The sequence below is a fragment of the Lycorma delicatula genome, chromosome 7 (genome assembly GCF_047948215.1).
Source record: "Lycorma delicatula isolate Av1 chromosome 7, ASM4794821v1, whole genome shotgun sequence".
NCBI classification, from domain to species: domain Eukaryota; kingdom Metazoa; phylum Arthropoda; class Insecta; order Hemiptera; family Fulgoridae; genus Lycorma; species Lycorma delicatula.
The window spans coordinates 51322139-51339106 of NC_134461.1; the positions used below are offsets into that span (position 1 = coordinate 51322139).

General features: G+C 29.9%; 2 protein-coding genes across 2 annotated transcripts in view; both read left to right on the forward strand.

The window, feature by feature from the left end:
- LOC142328285 (uncharacterized) overlaps positions 1-16968 on the forward strand; it is a 198347-nt gene that overhangs the window by 23337 nt on the left and 158042 nt on the right. The window lies entirely within an intron of this gene.
- LOC142327807 (uncharacterized) overlaps positions 1-16968 on the forward strand; it is a 102994-nt gene that overhangs the window by 14008 nt on the left and 72018 nt on the right. Inside the window, exons 4-9 of the mRNA XM_075371144.1 lie at positions 1864-2038; positions 4020-4062; positions 10264-10404; positions 13188-13350; positions 14987-15103; positions 15373-15521. Coding sequence (XP_075227259.1) covers positions 1864-2038; positions 4020-4062; positions 10264-10404; positions 13188-13350; positions 14987-15103; positions 15373-15521 — 788 coding nt within the window. The remainder of the gene's footprint in view (positions 1-1863; positions 2039-4019; positions 4063-10263; positions 10405-13187; positions 13351-14986; positions 15104-15372; positions 15522-16968) is intronic.

The following is a 16968-nucleotide window of genomic DNA, read 5'->3' on the forward strand; positions in this document are numbered from 1 at the left end:
ATTTATTCTAGAGCTGTTCAGCATAGCTCTTACTTTTTGTTTATTTTGTATGCTTATATTATAAATTTGCTTATGTTTGGACTTTTAATTTGCATGTGTATGACAAGAATCAGTGTTAGTGTAGTAATTTTTAATCTTTATTTATAAATGAATAAAATTTTCTTATTTTGATAATAGAATTCTGACCACCACCTGAAACTGTTGATCTTTTAATAATTGTTTTTCATTTACTTAAAATGTGGATTTTGGTCAACAAATATTAATTTTTTTTTACTAATAAATCGTCGTTTGGTATGTTGTTACAGTAGATCGTTACTTTGCCATTAATACTTTGGTTAATCAACTGTTAGAATAGGTTTTTCTTAGTGCGGTTTTTTTATGAAATGTATTTTAATATTCTTCTGTAGTTCAAATTAAAATACAAAACTATCTGTTAATTACAAAATCAGTCAGCCATGTGACTCCCTCCAGAGAAGGGAGCGCATTGCTTCCTCCAAAATAACTAGGGTCCCGGTAGGTGTATTCCTGCTAGCCCGAAAGCTTTAGCACCAAAAGGACTTCAGCGAACGTACTGAAGGGGAATCACGCTTTCAGTCATGCCTTGAAGGGGAGTACGAGGCTCAAAAGCCAGTCTCCCACAGTTAGACCCAGTAAATTATTTTCATGCTGGTCCGTAAATATAACTTAAAATTTACAACCGCCTCTAAATAACACCCAATAACCCGCCTGATAGTAGAAAGATAAAGCAGCAAGGGACATAGTCCAGTCTCTGTGATCTGTAGGGAGAAATAATTAAACTCCTGCCATTCTTGCGTTCCATAATCACGAAAGTTATATTTTTAATGGCTAATTCGATATTATGTAGCAGTTATATACATATAGTTTTTTATTTTATAATACAATAACATTGTAATATTTTAAAGATAAAATAGTTGTAAATCTTCATTATAGAATTACTTTATAAATTACTTTTATGTGATCTGTGAGTATTTTTTGAGTTTTCTTATGCACTACTTTCAAAGTTTTCTGTAATTTTTTTGACTTTGCAACAAACAAACAATCACAAATTCTCCTTTAGATTCTTAAGATCATAAAATAGCAGAAATAAACCATGTTAGTCTCTCTACAGCTGTTTCTTTATTACTTGTTAAATGATTTTCATGAAATATGAAATGAATTCTGATCTTTCTTTGTAAATCTGCTTTTGGTTTTAGTTAATTGTTGTATAAAATAAAAAATATATCTGGTGTAATTGTTGGTTGTTAGTTTTTCAACCGCATTTTATAATTTTTTTTTTAAATAGTTAAATAGTTTTAAATTTGTATCAGTTGAATAAGAATTATAACAAAAAATTACAGCCTTTCTTCAAACAGATTTATAATTTACATTTTTTTTTTAATCTTAACCATTTTATAATTAAAGTTAAATATAAATTTTTTGTCAACTTCAAAATGTTTTGTAGTTGTATATCAAAAAGTAGTCGTCTTCATTTCTTAAGTTTATTGATTTAAGTACATAATTAAATTGTGACAATTGAAAGATTTTTACTCTCTAAATTTTCTTTCATATATTCAAAATGTTTGAATTGCTGTAGTATAGTTTACATTAATTGAAAATACAAAAAATATATTTAACTCTTAGATAAGTATGTTCATATTCTTTGTGTTAAAAGATTATTTTCATTTCAACTTAACGATAATTGAATTGTTAATTTTTACTTCCTATAATTTTTCATAATAATTTAATTACCAATGTAAGATGTTTTATTCATTTAATCTATGCAGGGAAAGAATTTGTAATATCACAGCCAAATTATATTTATATTATAATGTTTATTAATTATTTTTTATTTATATATTTTAGTTAAAGGATTGGGGAAAAATAAAACATGTGCGAGGAACAATGTTTGCATTACGAGTTTCACCAGCACTTTCTAATCGTATGGTTGAAGCAGCAAAAGGAGTTTTCTTGCAGTTTATACCAGATGTTTTCTTTACGGTTGACCATCTTAAGGGCCAGTGTGCTGGAAAATCTCCAGGTAAATTTAATTATCTCATATTTATGAGAGTTACTTAATACAGGTATATTAAATTCATAAATAGAAAACTCAAAAATTATTAACAAAACAATAAAATGTAAAATTGGATGTTCATTTTCATTGCCAAACAGTTATCATCAGTAGATACTTGGGAATTAAAGTATTACAGAACTTCAAAGAAGCAGTCAGAAATGGGAAATGATAGAATTACAGAAATAGAAATGTTGTCGTTAAAAATATGAGGGTAGATCCAGAAATAAGGTTCCCATCAATGTTACAAATAGACAACATTGTTTATTCTAATAGAAATTTACATCATTGGAAAGAAGAAACTTTGCTCTATTTTTCTACATAATCGCCATCTTTTTCTACGCATTTTTGTAGATGATGCTCCAATTTCTGTATTCCAATGTTATAGAACTCCACCACCAACCCATTGAGGAAGCGTTTCACCTCTTCTTTGACTTCATCGTCACTCCGAAAGCATTGGCCACTCAAGTGTTCCTTTAACTTTGAGAACAAGTGATAATCACTAGGCACAAGGTCCGGACTGTAAGGTGGGTGGGGCATGTCAGTCCACCCAAAGTATGTTAAAAGTTCCTGGGTTTAACGGGAGATGTGAGGTCGGATGTTGTCGTGAAGTAGTGTTACACCAGCTGTCAGTCATCCTCGCCGGCGGTTCTGGATAGCTTGCCTGAGTTTTCCTAGTGTTCCACAATAACTGAGTTGATTGTTGTCCCAGGTTCCATGAAATCGATCAGCAGTATACCCTTAAGAGCCCAAAAAACACTGGCCATGACTTTGCCAGGAGAAGGAGTTTGTTTGAACTTGTTTGCAACTGGGGACCCTGAGTGACGCCACTGCTTGGTTGAACAGACATACACATGTCGCTATACACCTCTGTCAACTGAAGTCAGTTGGGATCTGTTGGGATGGAACGAGCTGCCAATGAAGTATGTATACTTCACATTTCTTTTTTTTTTACTATTCCTAATCACTATTAAATTGTTTCTATTAAATTTGTTCCACAAAGCATTTCTAGTGATTTCAATATGACTATGAAAAATTAACTGTGATAGATATTTTTCTTGTAAACCCCTTTACAAGAAAACTATTTATATTAGGCCCATCCTCTAGTATTTGTATCTTCTAAATAGAAATTGCATCAGTAACATGTTTAGGAAGGTTACGACTCTCCTAATCTTCTGAAAACCGCTTAATTAACATATTTGCTGTTACGCTGTTATTATACATGTGTAGTTTTTATTTATTTAGATAATCCTGTAATACGTATACATATTTACATACTTATTTTAATAAAACAAAGTATTATAACAAGATATTGTTTATCTGCATCTTCTTTTTTTTTTAACTTCCAGTTTATTATTAGGTTATTGTTAGGTATTACTTCAGATGAGATGAATGATTTGTAACGTGTATAAAAATGCCATGCCTGACCAGGATTTGAACCCGGGACCTATCCTGGTCAGGCATCTGGAATGATTGAAGCGCAACCCCTATTATTGTATTGACTTAACAATATATTAACCACATTTTTGCGAGATGTGTTTTTTTATGGCAGAAGTTTTTTTTATTTTGCTTATATATATATATATTTATTTATTTTGTTGTGTGTGTGTTTGCACTGATGCAGCTTATATATTGCAACATATAAGATAATTTCCCATTATAATAAGTATAAAAAGCATACAAACAGCCCATAACAGCTTGCTTGTTTCTAAAATTGAATTGCATTCAAAAGAACGTTTTTAAACAAAATATTTTAAAATAGAAAATTAGTGTACTATAATAAAATTATACATAATTTTATATGTATACTTATATGTATACTTTAAAATGTTTTTCTATTTCTTTCGTCGAGTATTTTTTACACCATAAAATATAATGTGTAGTGTAATAATATATTAATCATGTTTTGTTAAATATAGCAATTTGTTATTAAATTGTATTGCTTTCCCAGTTAATATAGCTAGAATAGTTATGGTTATCATGTCAAAAATAGAGTATAGAGTTTTTTGCATAAACTAGTTCATCTTAACTAAATAAAAATAAAAAAAAAAACATATGTGTGTTGCACTGCTTTTGGCCTCATATCTCAGGATTGACTGACCAATTTTCTTATTTTTAGGTAAAATATTTATGTATATAAGGCATTGACTATATTAATTTTTTTTAAATTCATTAAGGGTGATATAAAAAGCCAATTTTGATTTTCTTCATAGACATTTTAGAGAAAAGTATTAAAGCATATTTGTTTCCTAAAATGCCTATATAAAATTCAAGAGATTAATTAAAAGAAAGCAACAAAACCAAGCCCCTAAAACTAAAAGAAAAATGAACCCCTACCCAACTAATCAAGAATGAAAATTACCAAAAAGCAACTGAAAAAATAGCAATCACAGATAAACTTGAAGATCTAGTCAACAACCTTAAACAAATTGCAGAAGAATTCGCCCCAATAAAATCCCATAAAAAACATCAATGTTGGACAGCAAGTATGATGAAAAAGTGGAAAAAAGACATCAAGCATGGCTATTTCACCAATCCCAAAAATCAGAAATATCCTTTCTAAATCTAGTAAAACAAAGAAAAGAAACCACCCAAACCCTAAGGAGAATAAAAAGACAATACCATAAAGACACTCTGAAGTCAATAGAAGAAGAATTCAGTAAAACATAGTTGAGATACTACAAAACCTTTAAAAATCAGCTCTAAAAATACAAACCCCCAATATTATAATAAAGAATGAAAACTGTGAACTGGCCCATAACAATAAAGACAACACGGAAATCCATGTTGAAATAGTAATAAAAGTATTAAATATTTAGCTAGGAAAAACTAGCTAAATATTTCAACAAACTCCTAAATTGCAAAGAACCGACAGAACTCCTAAACTTCAAAACATCTTTTTTTCCGGCACCACCGTTAGGTATTGCTTCAGAGGCTGAAATTAATGACAAGTAGCATGTAAAAATTCCATGCCTGACTGGGATTCGAATCTGGGACAAACTTCAACACCTTTTTTTTCCTGTTTAGCCTTTCGGAATCGCCATCAGTTATTACTTCAGAGGATGATATATATGAGTATAAGTGAAGTACAGTCTTATAGGTCGACCAACCTATCATACCTCTTATAGGTCATACCATATCTCTTATAGGTCGAAGATTTGTGTAATTGAAACCCAACAACCAAAGAACAACGTTATCCACAATCTTGTATTCAAAACCCTATAAAAGTAACTGCCTTTTACTAGGATTTGAACATTAGAACTCTTGACTTGGAAATTAGCTGATTTGCGAAGATACATTTACCACTAGACCAACCCGGAGGGTTAAACTTCAACACCTACACCCCAATAACAACACCACCAGAATACATCAACCCTCCCACAATAAAAGAAGTCTACCCAGCACTGGGTGAGATGAAGAATTACAAAGAAGTGGGAGAGCCAGCCTCCATGGCACGAGTGAATGACAGTGTATTATATTAGTGTGTTTGGAACAAAATGGTGATTGTGTAGAAAAATAAAGTAAATATGTAAGTATTTGAAACCATTATAAATTTTTTTCTGAAAATAATCAGCCTTACTTTTGAACCGTGCTTCATATTCTAATTTTAAAAATATTTTGAACAAAAGAAATACCTTAATCTAGCACTTACAGAAAAAACATATTTTAAATTATAGTGTAATTAATGAGCTGTTAAAATTTGGAAATGAAAGTTAGCTTGGAAAAACTATGTAACAAATTTAATTTTATTATTCATTCAGTTCACAATTATCAAGATGTAATTTAAATATAAACAGTAATTTATAGACAAAATAATAGGTTACACTAGAAATAGAATAATCAATTGGCTAAGAATTCACTTTTTTCTTACATGGCTGAAGATGCATGTTTGTCTATGTTATTTTAAGATAATTTTATTAGTGTATTCCAATATTTCAAAAAATGCATTTGGATTGTATTTGGCTAACTGACTGAATTTATACTGCACAACACTTTATATATGGCAAATGTGTACTGCAAAAAAGTTTGTACATGGCAAGTGGAAGGAAACAAGTAGCAAAAATGTAACATACTGGTGGGCCAAAAGTCACTAACCCTTGACGATTATTATTTGAATACAAAACAAAAACAAACTGAATTCATAACTAACACTTTATTGAATCTACATGATTATTTATTACATTGTTTCTTGAATTGTTTTCCATCTTTGTCTATACATTTCTCCAGATGACTTGGCAAACTTATGCATACTTGTTTGCACAGTTGTGTGTTGCAATCTATTTCTTCAAAAGCATTTTGAATAGCATATTTCAAGATCCCAATAGTTTGTGGTTTTGTAGCATAGGCTTTTATCTTTAACAATCCTCTAAAAGAGAAAATCCATGGATGAAAGATCTGAAGATCTGGGTGGCATATTTATTGTCCCTCGTCATCCAATAACTTTCCTGGCAAATAAATTACCAATGTAGTTCTGCACAGCTGTTTGATAATGGGATGGGTCTCCATCATGTATAAATTAAAGTAGGTGGAAGTACCAGAATTCATTTTTGGCCTGGGAATGGCATAGGTTGCCAACATTTTGAGGTACTTCTCTCCAGTTACTATTCCATCAAAAAAGCAAGGCTCAATTACTCCACAACATGAGTTACACCCCAAATGGTAACACCAGGTTGATTTAACTCCCTCTCAAAAACAATTCTATGGTTCTTTGAACCAATAGGTACAGTTTGTGTTGATTTGGCCTTTTAATTTGAAAGTTGCTTCATCAATCCAAATTATCTTAGAAAACAACTCATTATCATCTTCTCTTACTTCATTTAAATTATCTCGCAAACTTGAAGCCTACCATCAGGATCAACTTCTAATAGGCCATATATGAGATGAGGTATACAATATCTGAATTTAGCTTGATGTATAATTCTTCGAACAGAGGTTCTAGAAATATTCTGTTTGAGAAATAGCCTATGATTAGACAGGGCTCTGGATAACCGCTTGAAAAATGTTAACCTTACTTTCATCACTTAATGATGGCCTACCTGACCTGAGGCAGTCCACTGCAGATGCATTTCTCCCAAAACATTTTCGTAAACTGTAAACAGCCTTCTGTGTCAGTGGAACAGTGTTGAAATGATTATTCCAGTCATTTATTATGAAATTATAACCACCTTTGTACTAGGTTTTTAAGGCTCTTCATATTTCTTCAACTTCAAACTAACTCTTCATTAACAAACATCTTCAAAAGTTACAATCAAAAATGTCCAATGAACATAATAACAGCTGTATACAACAGATGTCTGATTGAACAGCAGTGCACTATGGTGTTTTTGTCAATAACTATCTGATGAAAACAAAAGGAGGTAATTTAAAATCGATGGGAAGATCATGTTTATCTTAACGTTTACAGTAGGAAGCGACTTCTGGCCCACCCGGTATATTAAATTGATGGCTAATGGCAGTGTTATTTAAAATGTAGAATAACAACCTCACAAAGCATTTAAAAAATGCTTCAACCAAAATGTTTTATATAGAAAAATGAATATTAAGCTGTAAATATTTCACTAACCTACTTTAAATTTTCTGTTTATAAAACCTTTTTTACTGAAAATGACCTAACTGTTATATTTTATATAAGTATTACAATTTTAGCTGTTTATGGACAACAGTATTTTTGTACTTAACAGTAGTAGTTTGCTTTGAAATAATTATGTGTAAAACTCTAATTTTGCTAAGAGTTTAAAAGTTTGCTTATCTTTTTTAACTTTATAATTTGAATAAGAAAGGTTGTTATGAATCTCTAAATAAGAAATCAGAATCAATAAGATTACGATGTAATACTAACCTTAACTGATTAATTTGGACATGAGATAAACTTAATGCAGCACTAAGATATGTGACTAGAGGACTAACAGATAATTTAGCGATATCAGTCCGTAGATTTCTAAGTTCTTCATCCAGTATACCGTATACAGTATACAAATGCATTTTTTGAAATATTGGAATACACTAATAAAATTCATAAAACAAGTATATTGAAGAAATTTCATATATATATATGAAACATTGACATGTTTACAGGGTCATTCATGGGAACCGGGTGTTTTTAAAATAATCATAAAAAATTGAATATTTACTTTAAAAAAGTTTTATTGGTACTGAAACACTTGTTAAATCAAAGCATTTGTTACTTACTCATGAACGAAAAATGATGTCCGGCAAGTGATGTCCATTTTGGGCAATACATTGTTGTAGCCTTTCACGGTAACTGGCCTCGATTCTTTGCAGCATGTCTACATCAATCTGGGTGACGTGATGACGAATTGCGATCTTCAGGTCCTCCAATGTACGCGGTTTATTGCCGTACACACGCGATTTCAGAAACCCCCGCAGAAAAAAATCACAACTACTCAAATCGGGGGACCGAGGGGGCCAAGGAATGTCGCCGAATCTGGAAACGATCCGTCCCAGAAAGAAGTTACGGAGAACAGCCATCATTGCCCTCGCTGTGTGCGCTGTAGCTCCATCCAGCTGGAATAACACATTTTGAAAATTGATTCCCCGGTTTCGTAACTCAGGGATGAAAAACGTATTCAACATCGCAATGTAACGATCAGCTGTTACAGTTACGGCAGCATCATTTTCTTCAAAAAAATATGGTCCAATAACACCGACCTTTCCTATTGCACACCAGACAGTCGTCACCTTTGGGCTATGAAGTGGTCTCTCGTGAAGCTGATGTGGGTTTCTTTCTGCCCAATACCGGCAATTCTGTTTGTTTGATGAAGCCATTCAAATGAAAATGGGCTTCGTGAGTCATTAACAATAACAAATTTTCATTTTCTTCAAAAATGGTAAGCATTTGTTGACAAAATTGTAATCGCTGCATGAAATCTTGCTCTAACTGCTACATAACGGCTATCTTGTAAGGATGGAAATGCAGGTCTGTATGCAGAATTCATCTTACCGTACTTGAGCTCATTTGAAGCGCTGCTGAATGCCTCTGAATAGAGCGGCATGGGCTTCTGACAATGGCTTCCCTTACACATTGGATGTTCTCCGGAGTGCTAGCAGTTTGTCAGGGACCCGGTGGTTTTTTCTTCAATATTGAACCACTTGTTCGAAGGTTGTTTACCCATCGCAATATTGTGTTAGAGAAGGGACACTTGCATTACGATGGTTATTAAACTGACAGCGGAAATCTCACTGAACAGCAGTTACGGATTCGTCATACACGTACAGGCGTTGGTCTAGCATCCACGGCTCCATCTCATCGACTAAAATGTAAATGCTATGAACACAGGAAACGCCAGACACCAGCCACGTGCCCCTCCACCACGAACGCCCGAGTACAACCCACTTCAAAAACATTTGGTTCCCGTGAATAACCCTTTATATATATGAATAATAATAATAAACTTATAAATGAACAGACCAGATTTGATAATGATATTTTATTCAAGCAAATTATACAATAATTATTAGGTTGGGTAACTGATTCAATTTATATTGCATAACAGTTGTAAATGTCTTGCTGACATTGTTTTTCATGTAACATTGACTTAATTTAACTATTGACAGTCAACTGTTATGAACATAATAATCTTAAATTTTATTTTCATTTTAATTCCCATTTATAAAAATTTAAGTGTACAACTATAAAATTGATAATTAATCAGTAATCCGTGATGATGGAGGAATAATCCGAAAGCGCTTGGATAGTCAATACTCACAATTGTTGGTAAGTGGGTACTCTATTTTTATATAAAAACATGAACATATATCCTTTACGTAATAAACAAAAAATATTATTTATGCATAATCCTCTTAAAAATTCCAAATAACACTCAACATGATAACAGATTTTGGCAGTGCAAACAGAATATTTACTTAAATTCACAATTGACTGGATTCCAGATTACCTTTCAAAATAACTAAATATTTTCTACTTTAATACAGTTACAACTATTCAAAAAAATTATATAATGAACTCATTAGTTCATCATAGAGGGATGAACTAATTGCTGTACCATCAGATCATTTAAAGGGGCAGGATTTATTAGTATTTCTTACTTAAAAAATAACTTTTGTACATTTTATTTATATGCTGTACCAAGTATGTGTGTGCATGTATGCACACATGCGTTCATTTATTGATTAAAGAATTTGAAGAAAGTTTAATTTTTTTTTTGTATATTCAGAACTTCAGTTGAACAAATGACTGGTGAGAGAGACAAATTACGTAATGATCTAGCAGAAGCTAACCACAGAGCTACACTTCTTGCACAGGAAGTTGATGACAGACATGCTCGAATGGAACGTTCTACACAAATTCAAGTAAAGTGAGTATACGAATACTTACAAACTTCTATTACTCTGTAATACTTACTGATTACATATGTAAATCATATTATATAAGATATAGGTTTTTAAATATTTTAACTATTCATTGAGAATGGGTAAATCTTCTAAGTCCAATAACCAATTTTAGGCAGTTTGATGAAAACACAGGTCTTTCACAAGTAATGTGAAACTACCAGGCTTATTAGAAAATAGTGAAGCTGTTTCCCATTGCCTGAACTACATGCAAATTCAACTCTGAATCATCCTACTTTGAATTTAAATCACAGGAAATATGCAGATTTGTACACAATGGTAGAGAGTGTAACATTTGGTAACCTGAAAAATATGTCAGCATAAAACTAAGCATTAGTTTATTTTTCAGCATAATGTTCATACTTTTTGTACTAAAAAATTGTTGATAATATGTACCTACTAAATTAAATGTCATGTTTTATAGTCTAAAAATTGAAGTTTTATAGAAGAAAAACAATTTTTTTAGTAGGAAAACCAACCCATTTATTTAAAGTAAAATAAAATATCTATCAGTACATTTTACTTAATGATGTATATATTTTTAATTGTAAAAAATTATAATGTTTCTGAAATAGTCTTTCAGAATTTTTTTGTAATGTGAATAAAATGAATTATGAAAATACATTGTTTTGGTTTCAAGAAAACAAGAAGTTGAACATTATTATTTTCTTATGCAGACTTTATCACAGTTAGTTGTCCACATCAGAAAATTCTCTCGCCTTTATTGCTGGCGTCCAGTTGTGATAGCAATGGATTGAGTCATTCACATTTTGAAATTCCTTTTTTTAAGCCACTGTCCCCTTTTTATAGTCATCCTACCTTTTTATTATCAAGCAAGAGTTCTATCTTTACCACACTCTGTCAGTTGATGTTCAGCATTTGTCAGCCAGTTCATTTAAAGATGATTTAAATTGTCTTTGATTGATGTGTTTGAACACACACATTGAGGCTGAAAAATGAATGAATGAAAGCCTACCAGGAATGATTATTTGGTCGTTTTTCCGCCATAAAAGTTATTTTAATTCTTAAGTAGCATGACATTAGAATATGTTGATAACCAGAACTACTAAACTTTTAGTTCTTGTTATTCCAGACTGATTTGACTTGGTTGATCATTTTTTGGAACCATCCCTATGTATTCAAATAAGAATTTACTATAGCTGTTTAAGAATCTTGAACATCATCTCTGTGAAAATTATGTAAGCTGGTAATTTTTCACATTACCATCACAGTTAAAATTAGACAGAACATACTCTTCCACGTTTATGGTTGACGACTCATTTTTTGCAATGGTTATATAGTATTTGGTTTGTCAAAATTCATTGCAGTGTTGCCTATTTATGGCAGTAAGTAGCATTGCTTCCTTGTCATTTACATAAAACTATGAACAATGAGTTGTGCTACTGCATAGTCTTAAGCATTCAACCATGACTTCCTCAGACTGTTCTTTAGAAGTATTTTTATATTTTTTTACTTCACAGACCTCACATAGAATAATAAACTAAGAGAAAAAAATCATTATCATTAGAAACTGTCCCACACCATACTTTTGTAAAAGTTAACTCTTACTTATTTCCACATGAAGGTGCGGGAAAGTTTCTAATGGTATGTAGATTTAACCTTTATAAAAGCATGCCTAGAAGCATTCATATCCTAATTTATCTTTAGTTTTTCCTTCCCCAGCATTTCACTAACAAAAAACTCTCAGTTTGTTATTATTAGCAAACAGCAGTCTTATACTGCATTACCGTATAGCAATTTATATAATTCACCATTTTTGAAAACCATGTAATAAATCAGAAAAAGTGCAAATAAACAAACAGGGTTTTAAGACCTAATAGACACTGAGAAACTTGACAAATATACATTACTGAAGTGGTAGGTGTTAATGACCTCTGTTATTTCATCCTCACGTTTGAGATTGAGGTAGAGGCACTATTTACCAAAGTCCTTCTGCTGGAAATCATTCTTGCTGGATTGATGACTTACTGACAGTTTTCTTTTTGTCTTTCAATTCTAAGAAAACTGTATAGATGGCAATCTCTAATGTAATTTTTTGTTTATGTATATTCTGAGATTTATTAGTTTCATTTAGGTAGGATCTGCGGACTAAATATTTCTGATTGCAAGATATTGTACAGTATTACTTAACACTTATGCATTCTTATCTTCAAAAGTGACAGAAATCTATATATTGTGTTGCCAGAATCTCATTAGCTTTGTGTCTGAAACAGAAATTTTTTTTAAAATTAAAGAAATATGTGTCGCATCAATTGAGTTTTATTTAAAAATTTCATTTTATTTACATTAAATATCTGTCACATAACCTTGCCTTGTTCTCTTAAAAAAAGTTAAATGTCTGGTGAAAGGAAAGTGTCTTTTTATAAATAGAGGATTTAAGGGGAAATAATTTAAAAAGCTGTAACAGTAACATTTGTAGTCATTGTGATTTTATTAATAGAGACTATTATCTGTACAGAAACTTTTAATGAATATTTTTACGGATGTTAAAATGAATTTTTCACTTAACAAATCTTTTTTGGGAATCAGGTACTCTTTTACAGAATTAGGTAGAATATTTAAATATAATATTGAATAAACTTAAAATATTGATAATTTAATGATAAGTTTTAATTTTGTTTTGCAGTATTTTTTTTCTTCCTCAAAATATATTGCAGTAAATTTTTTATTAAATATCAAAATATTTATTTGATTTATAATAATGTCGCTTACCATTTTGATGTTTTAGATTGTTGGAGCAAAGACATGCAGAACAAGTAAAACAATTAGGTTTGCAACTTGTATCTGAACGTGAACAGCTTACTGCAACTACTCTTAGATTAGAGAAAAAATTAGCTGATGTACAAGAAGAAGAAATTCGATTACGTTCTGAATTAGCAGCTTTACAATCTGTAAGAAATTTTTTCATATCTAATGAAATTTTTCAGTCATATCTAAATATAAATTCGATCTGTTGTGCACTTTCTTAGTTAACCCAATTGTTGCTATAATTTGTCATGAAACCTGATATACTAACAACTTTACTAGGATGTTGTTAAACATTCTGTGCAGTTTAAAAAATATTTTGCTTTTTTAACTCAACAACATCTTCGAACACATGTTATTATATCAATTATAGTTATTCAAAATATGAACGTAACATTTTAGATAAACAATATTGGATTTTTGCTGTATTTGAAAAAATATATATATATCAGGAAACAACAACTTAACCATCAAAGTAACAGAAAAACTTTAAAAAAATCTAATACCAAAAGTCGACTTTCACAGGATCCCGCATTATCAGTCAGTACATAATTCTAGAATTACATCACAAAAACAAAAAAGAAGTAAAAACTTAAAAATTTAGAAAACAAACCCTAACAACCACAAAACATAAACAACACAGCTTCACTGCCATATTGGGATGATATAAATTTAAAACATCACACAATTTCATAAACATTGTTGTAAACTGCTACAACCCACTATGACTTTAATTAAAGCATCATCTTCATAGCAATCTAATCTGTTGGTGAATCATTTCATATTTTTGTTTAAATTCATAAATGTATTATTTTTCAAGAATACTAATTTTTTATTGTTAACAGATTTCAAAAATTTCTAAATTATATTTATAATCAATAATACTATACTTATATTGCAACAAATGGTTGTTGTTTTTCACTTTGATTGGTATGGTGGTCAGTATGTTGATAGATTATTTGGATTTTCAGAAAGTTTTATACATATATATATATATATATATATATATATTCTTTTTTTGTGATTTAAATCTTCAAATTTCTTTTTCTAAAAAAATGTTTAATTAATAGGTAAGAATATTTTAATTTTTACTTTTTTATAACATTTTTATTAATTCTCTACTGCCTGTATTGTACTAATCAGATTTGAGTTTATCTCATTATGAAAATTATACTTTTCAATTTAGACATATTATAAATAAAATTTATTTCTTCATAAATACTACAATGAAACCTTCCTTGTTAGATCATTTTCTGTGAGTTAATTTTGTCTGTACAGGAGTGACCGTGTAGACACTGACAGCTCAGTAAAAATTGATCAGCAATAGGGTTACATTTATTCTGTAATATTTATAAAAAAATTTTATTTTTTATTTACTTTTGCATTACTGTTAAGGTTAGTTAATTAATAATTAGTTAGATAAATTTTGTAAATAAAGTCTTTAGCTGTTTTAAATAGCAAAGAATTAAAAATTTTAATTAAAAAAACAAAACAAATTATTTTATCAATAATAAAAAGTACTAATTGTTATTAAAAAATTAAGTTGTTGTGTAATGATAACATTGAAAACATATGGAACTTGTGTAAGTTTACAATTTTTAGGTTAGTATTAAATGGATTAAGAATTAAGTGATTAACATTACTTTTTCTGATCTGTTAGATTGCTATTACTAATAATTTAGTATTCATTATTTAAGTTAAACTATTAATTTAATTCAATTAATTAAGTAGCTTGTTAGCTATGTCTTTAATATTTTACCTCCAGTTATGCTTTTTTTAAAGGAATGTGCAAATATGGAAAAGGAAAATAGAAGTCTAGTTGAGCAGTTATCAGATTATGACATGGCACAAAAACGAGCAGAAGAACAAGAACAAAAAATGGAGGCCTTGCAGTTAAGAGTTAGTATTTTTTTTTAAATTTATTTTTATCTTGTTAGCTTATATAATTGCAGATGCTTTTCCCCTCCTGTGGACAAAACTTTTCCTCCTTTTATACCCTCACATTACTGTATTACACTTACTTCAACTACAAAAATTTCAGTACAGGTGTTATTTACAAATTTATAGATAATTAGAAAGCTGTTTTGCATTAAAACATTATTAATGAATTTTTTTTCTATTGTAATCTGTTGTTTTTTTTTATATAGTTTATTCTATTTTCAATGTAGTTATCAGAGTTGGAGAGTAACAGTGACCAAGTTGCTTCGCTTGTGGAACAGTTGGCTGAATTGAAAGAAGAGAATACAAAATTGCGTGATAGAAATGATGAACTCGCTATTCAGGTTGAATCTCTGTCTACACGTCTTTCTAATCGGAAGTAAGTTAAATTTCTTATGTACTTTATGCCTGTATTGTATTCCCTGCACTCAGGATTATGGATTAATTAGTATTTAATTTACCATATTTGTAACTTTTAATTTTTAACTTTAAATGAAAAGTGCTTATTATTAGACTGACAATATCCGATTTTTAAAAATCTTTTTTTTTATTTTGATTATTTTATACTTTTTGGTAGTCCATAAATATTCTGTAAGTTATTTGTATTTTCTGTCCAGTAGATAAAGCATTCTTAATTAAGAAGTTACATAAGAAAGTGTATGTTTCCAGTTCTCATTTAGAAACCTTTATGATCTATATTAATGTTTATGTTGATTTATGTTATGTTTGTGATGATGTAAAAGATAAATAGATATTTATTAATTTGAACCTAACTTTTTCTTTTAAAGTTTGTTTCTTAATCATTTATAAAGTGTTACTTGTTTCTATTTCTACTGAGTAACTCAAAAGCATTTTATGTTTCCTTATATGGAAGAAAACCCAGATCAATTTTTTTTCACTAGTACTGTTTTCTAATGTTTAGATATTCTTCATCTAATATTTTTTTTGCGGTTTTATAAAATTGATTCATCAGTTCACTTCCAACTTTCTCTTACAGTTAAACCCAATTGACAACAACAAACAAAATAAAATCCATCTTTCTAATATTTATATTGCTGATCCTGTTCTTAATGTTGTAGAATTGTTTAAAAAAATAAATAATTCAATTTCATTGAAAAATGAGAAAAAAATTTTCTTTTATAAAAAACTTAAATTATGTAAAAACTTATCCTTTAGTGGACTACTTTTTCCCAAAATTATATTAATATTTTTTTTTATAATATTTATTAAATTGTCAATAGTAATAACTATGTATTTGAAAGCAAGTTTGGGTGTTCCATCTTTATTTTATCTTCTTTTGTTAATTTCTGCTTTGTGCCTCAGAGTTACCTCATTTTTCTACAAAAATAGTCCCTAAGAAAAAGAGATATTCAAATTTCCTATGAAATGGTGTGAAATTTTTTTTACTATAAAAGCACTATTCAAATATGTTTGTAAAAGCTTATTTTAACAGAAACACCTGTTACAGTAATAAGTACTGATTGTCAGTATCACTATCTAGCATTTTATAAATCCATTGTTAACCACTACAATCGTACTTGCTTACGTATTGACGATGTGTTGTGCTTAATGGAACAGTTCATACATTTTAAATATGATGTATTTTTAATATGTTAGTTAATATTTTTCTTATGCTTCACTAAATGTTTTTAAATGTCACTTTGTTGTGAATGATTATCTTTGAGAAATTAAGAAGGTGTGCATGCAGCCTTGCATACTGCATTATAAAGCAGGTACAGTAAATTGAGGAGGGAATAGACAAACAATCTGTTTACCAACAGCTGGATTCTCTGACATGACAATCCTTGATTACATACCATTCTGTT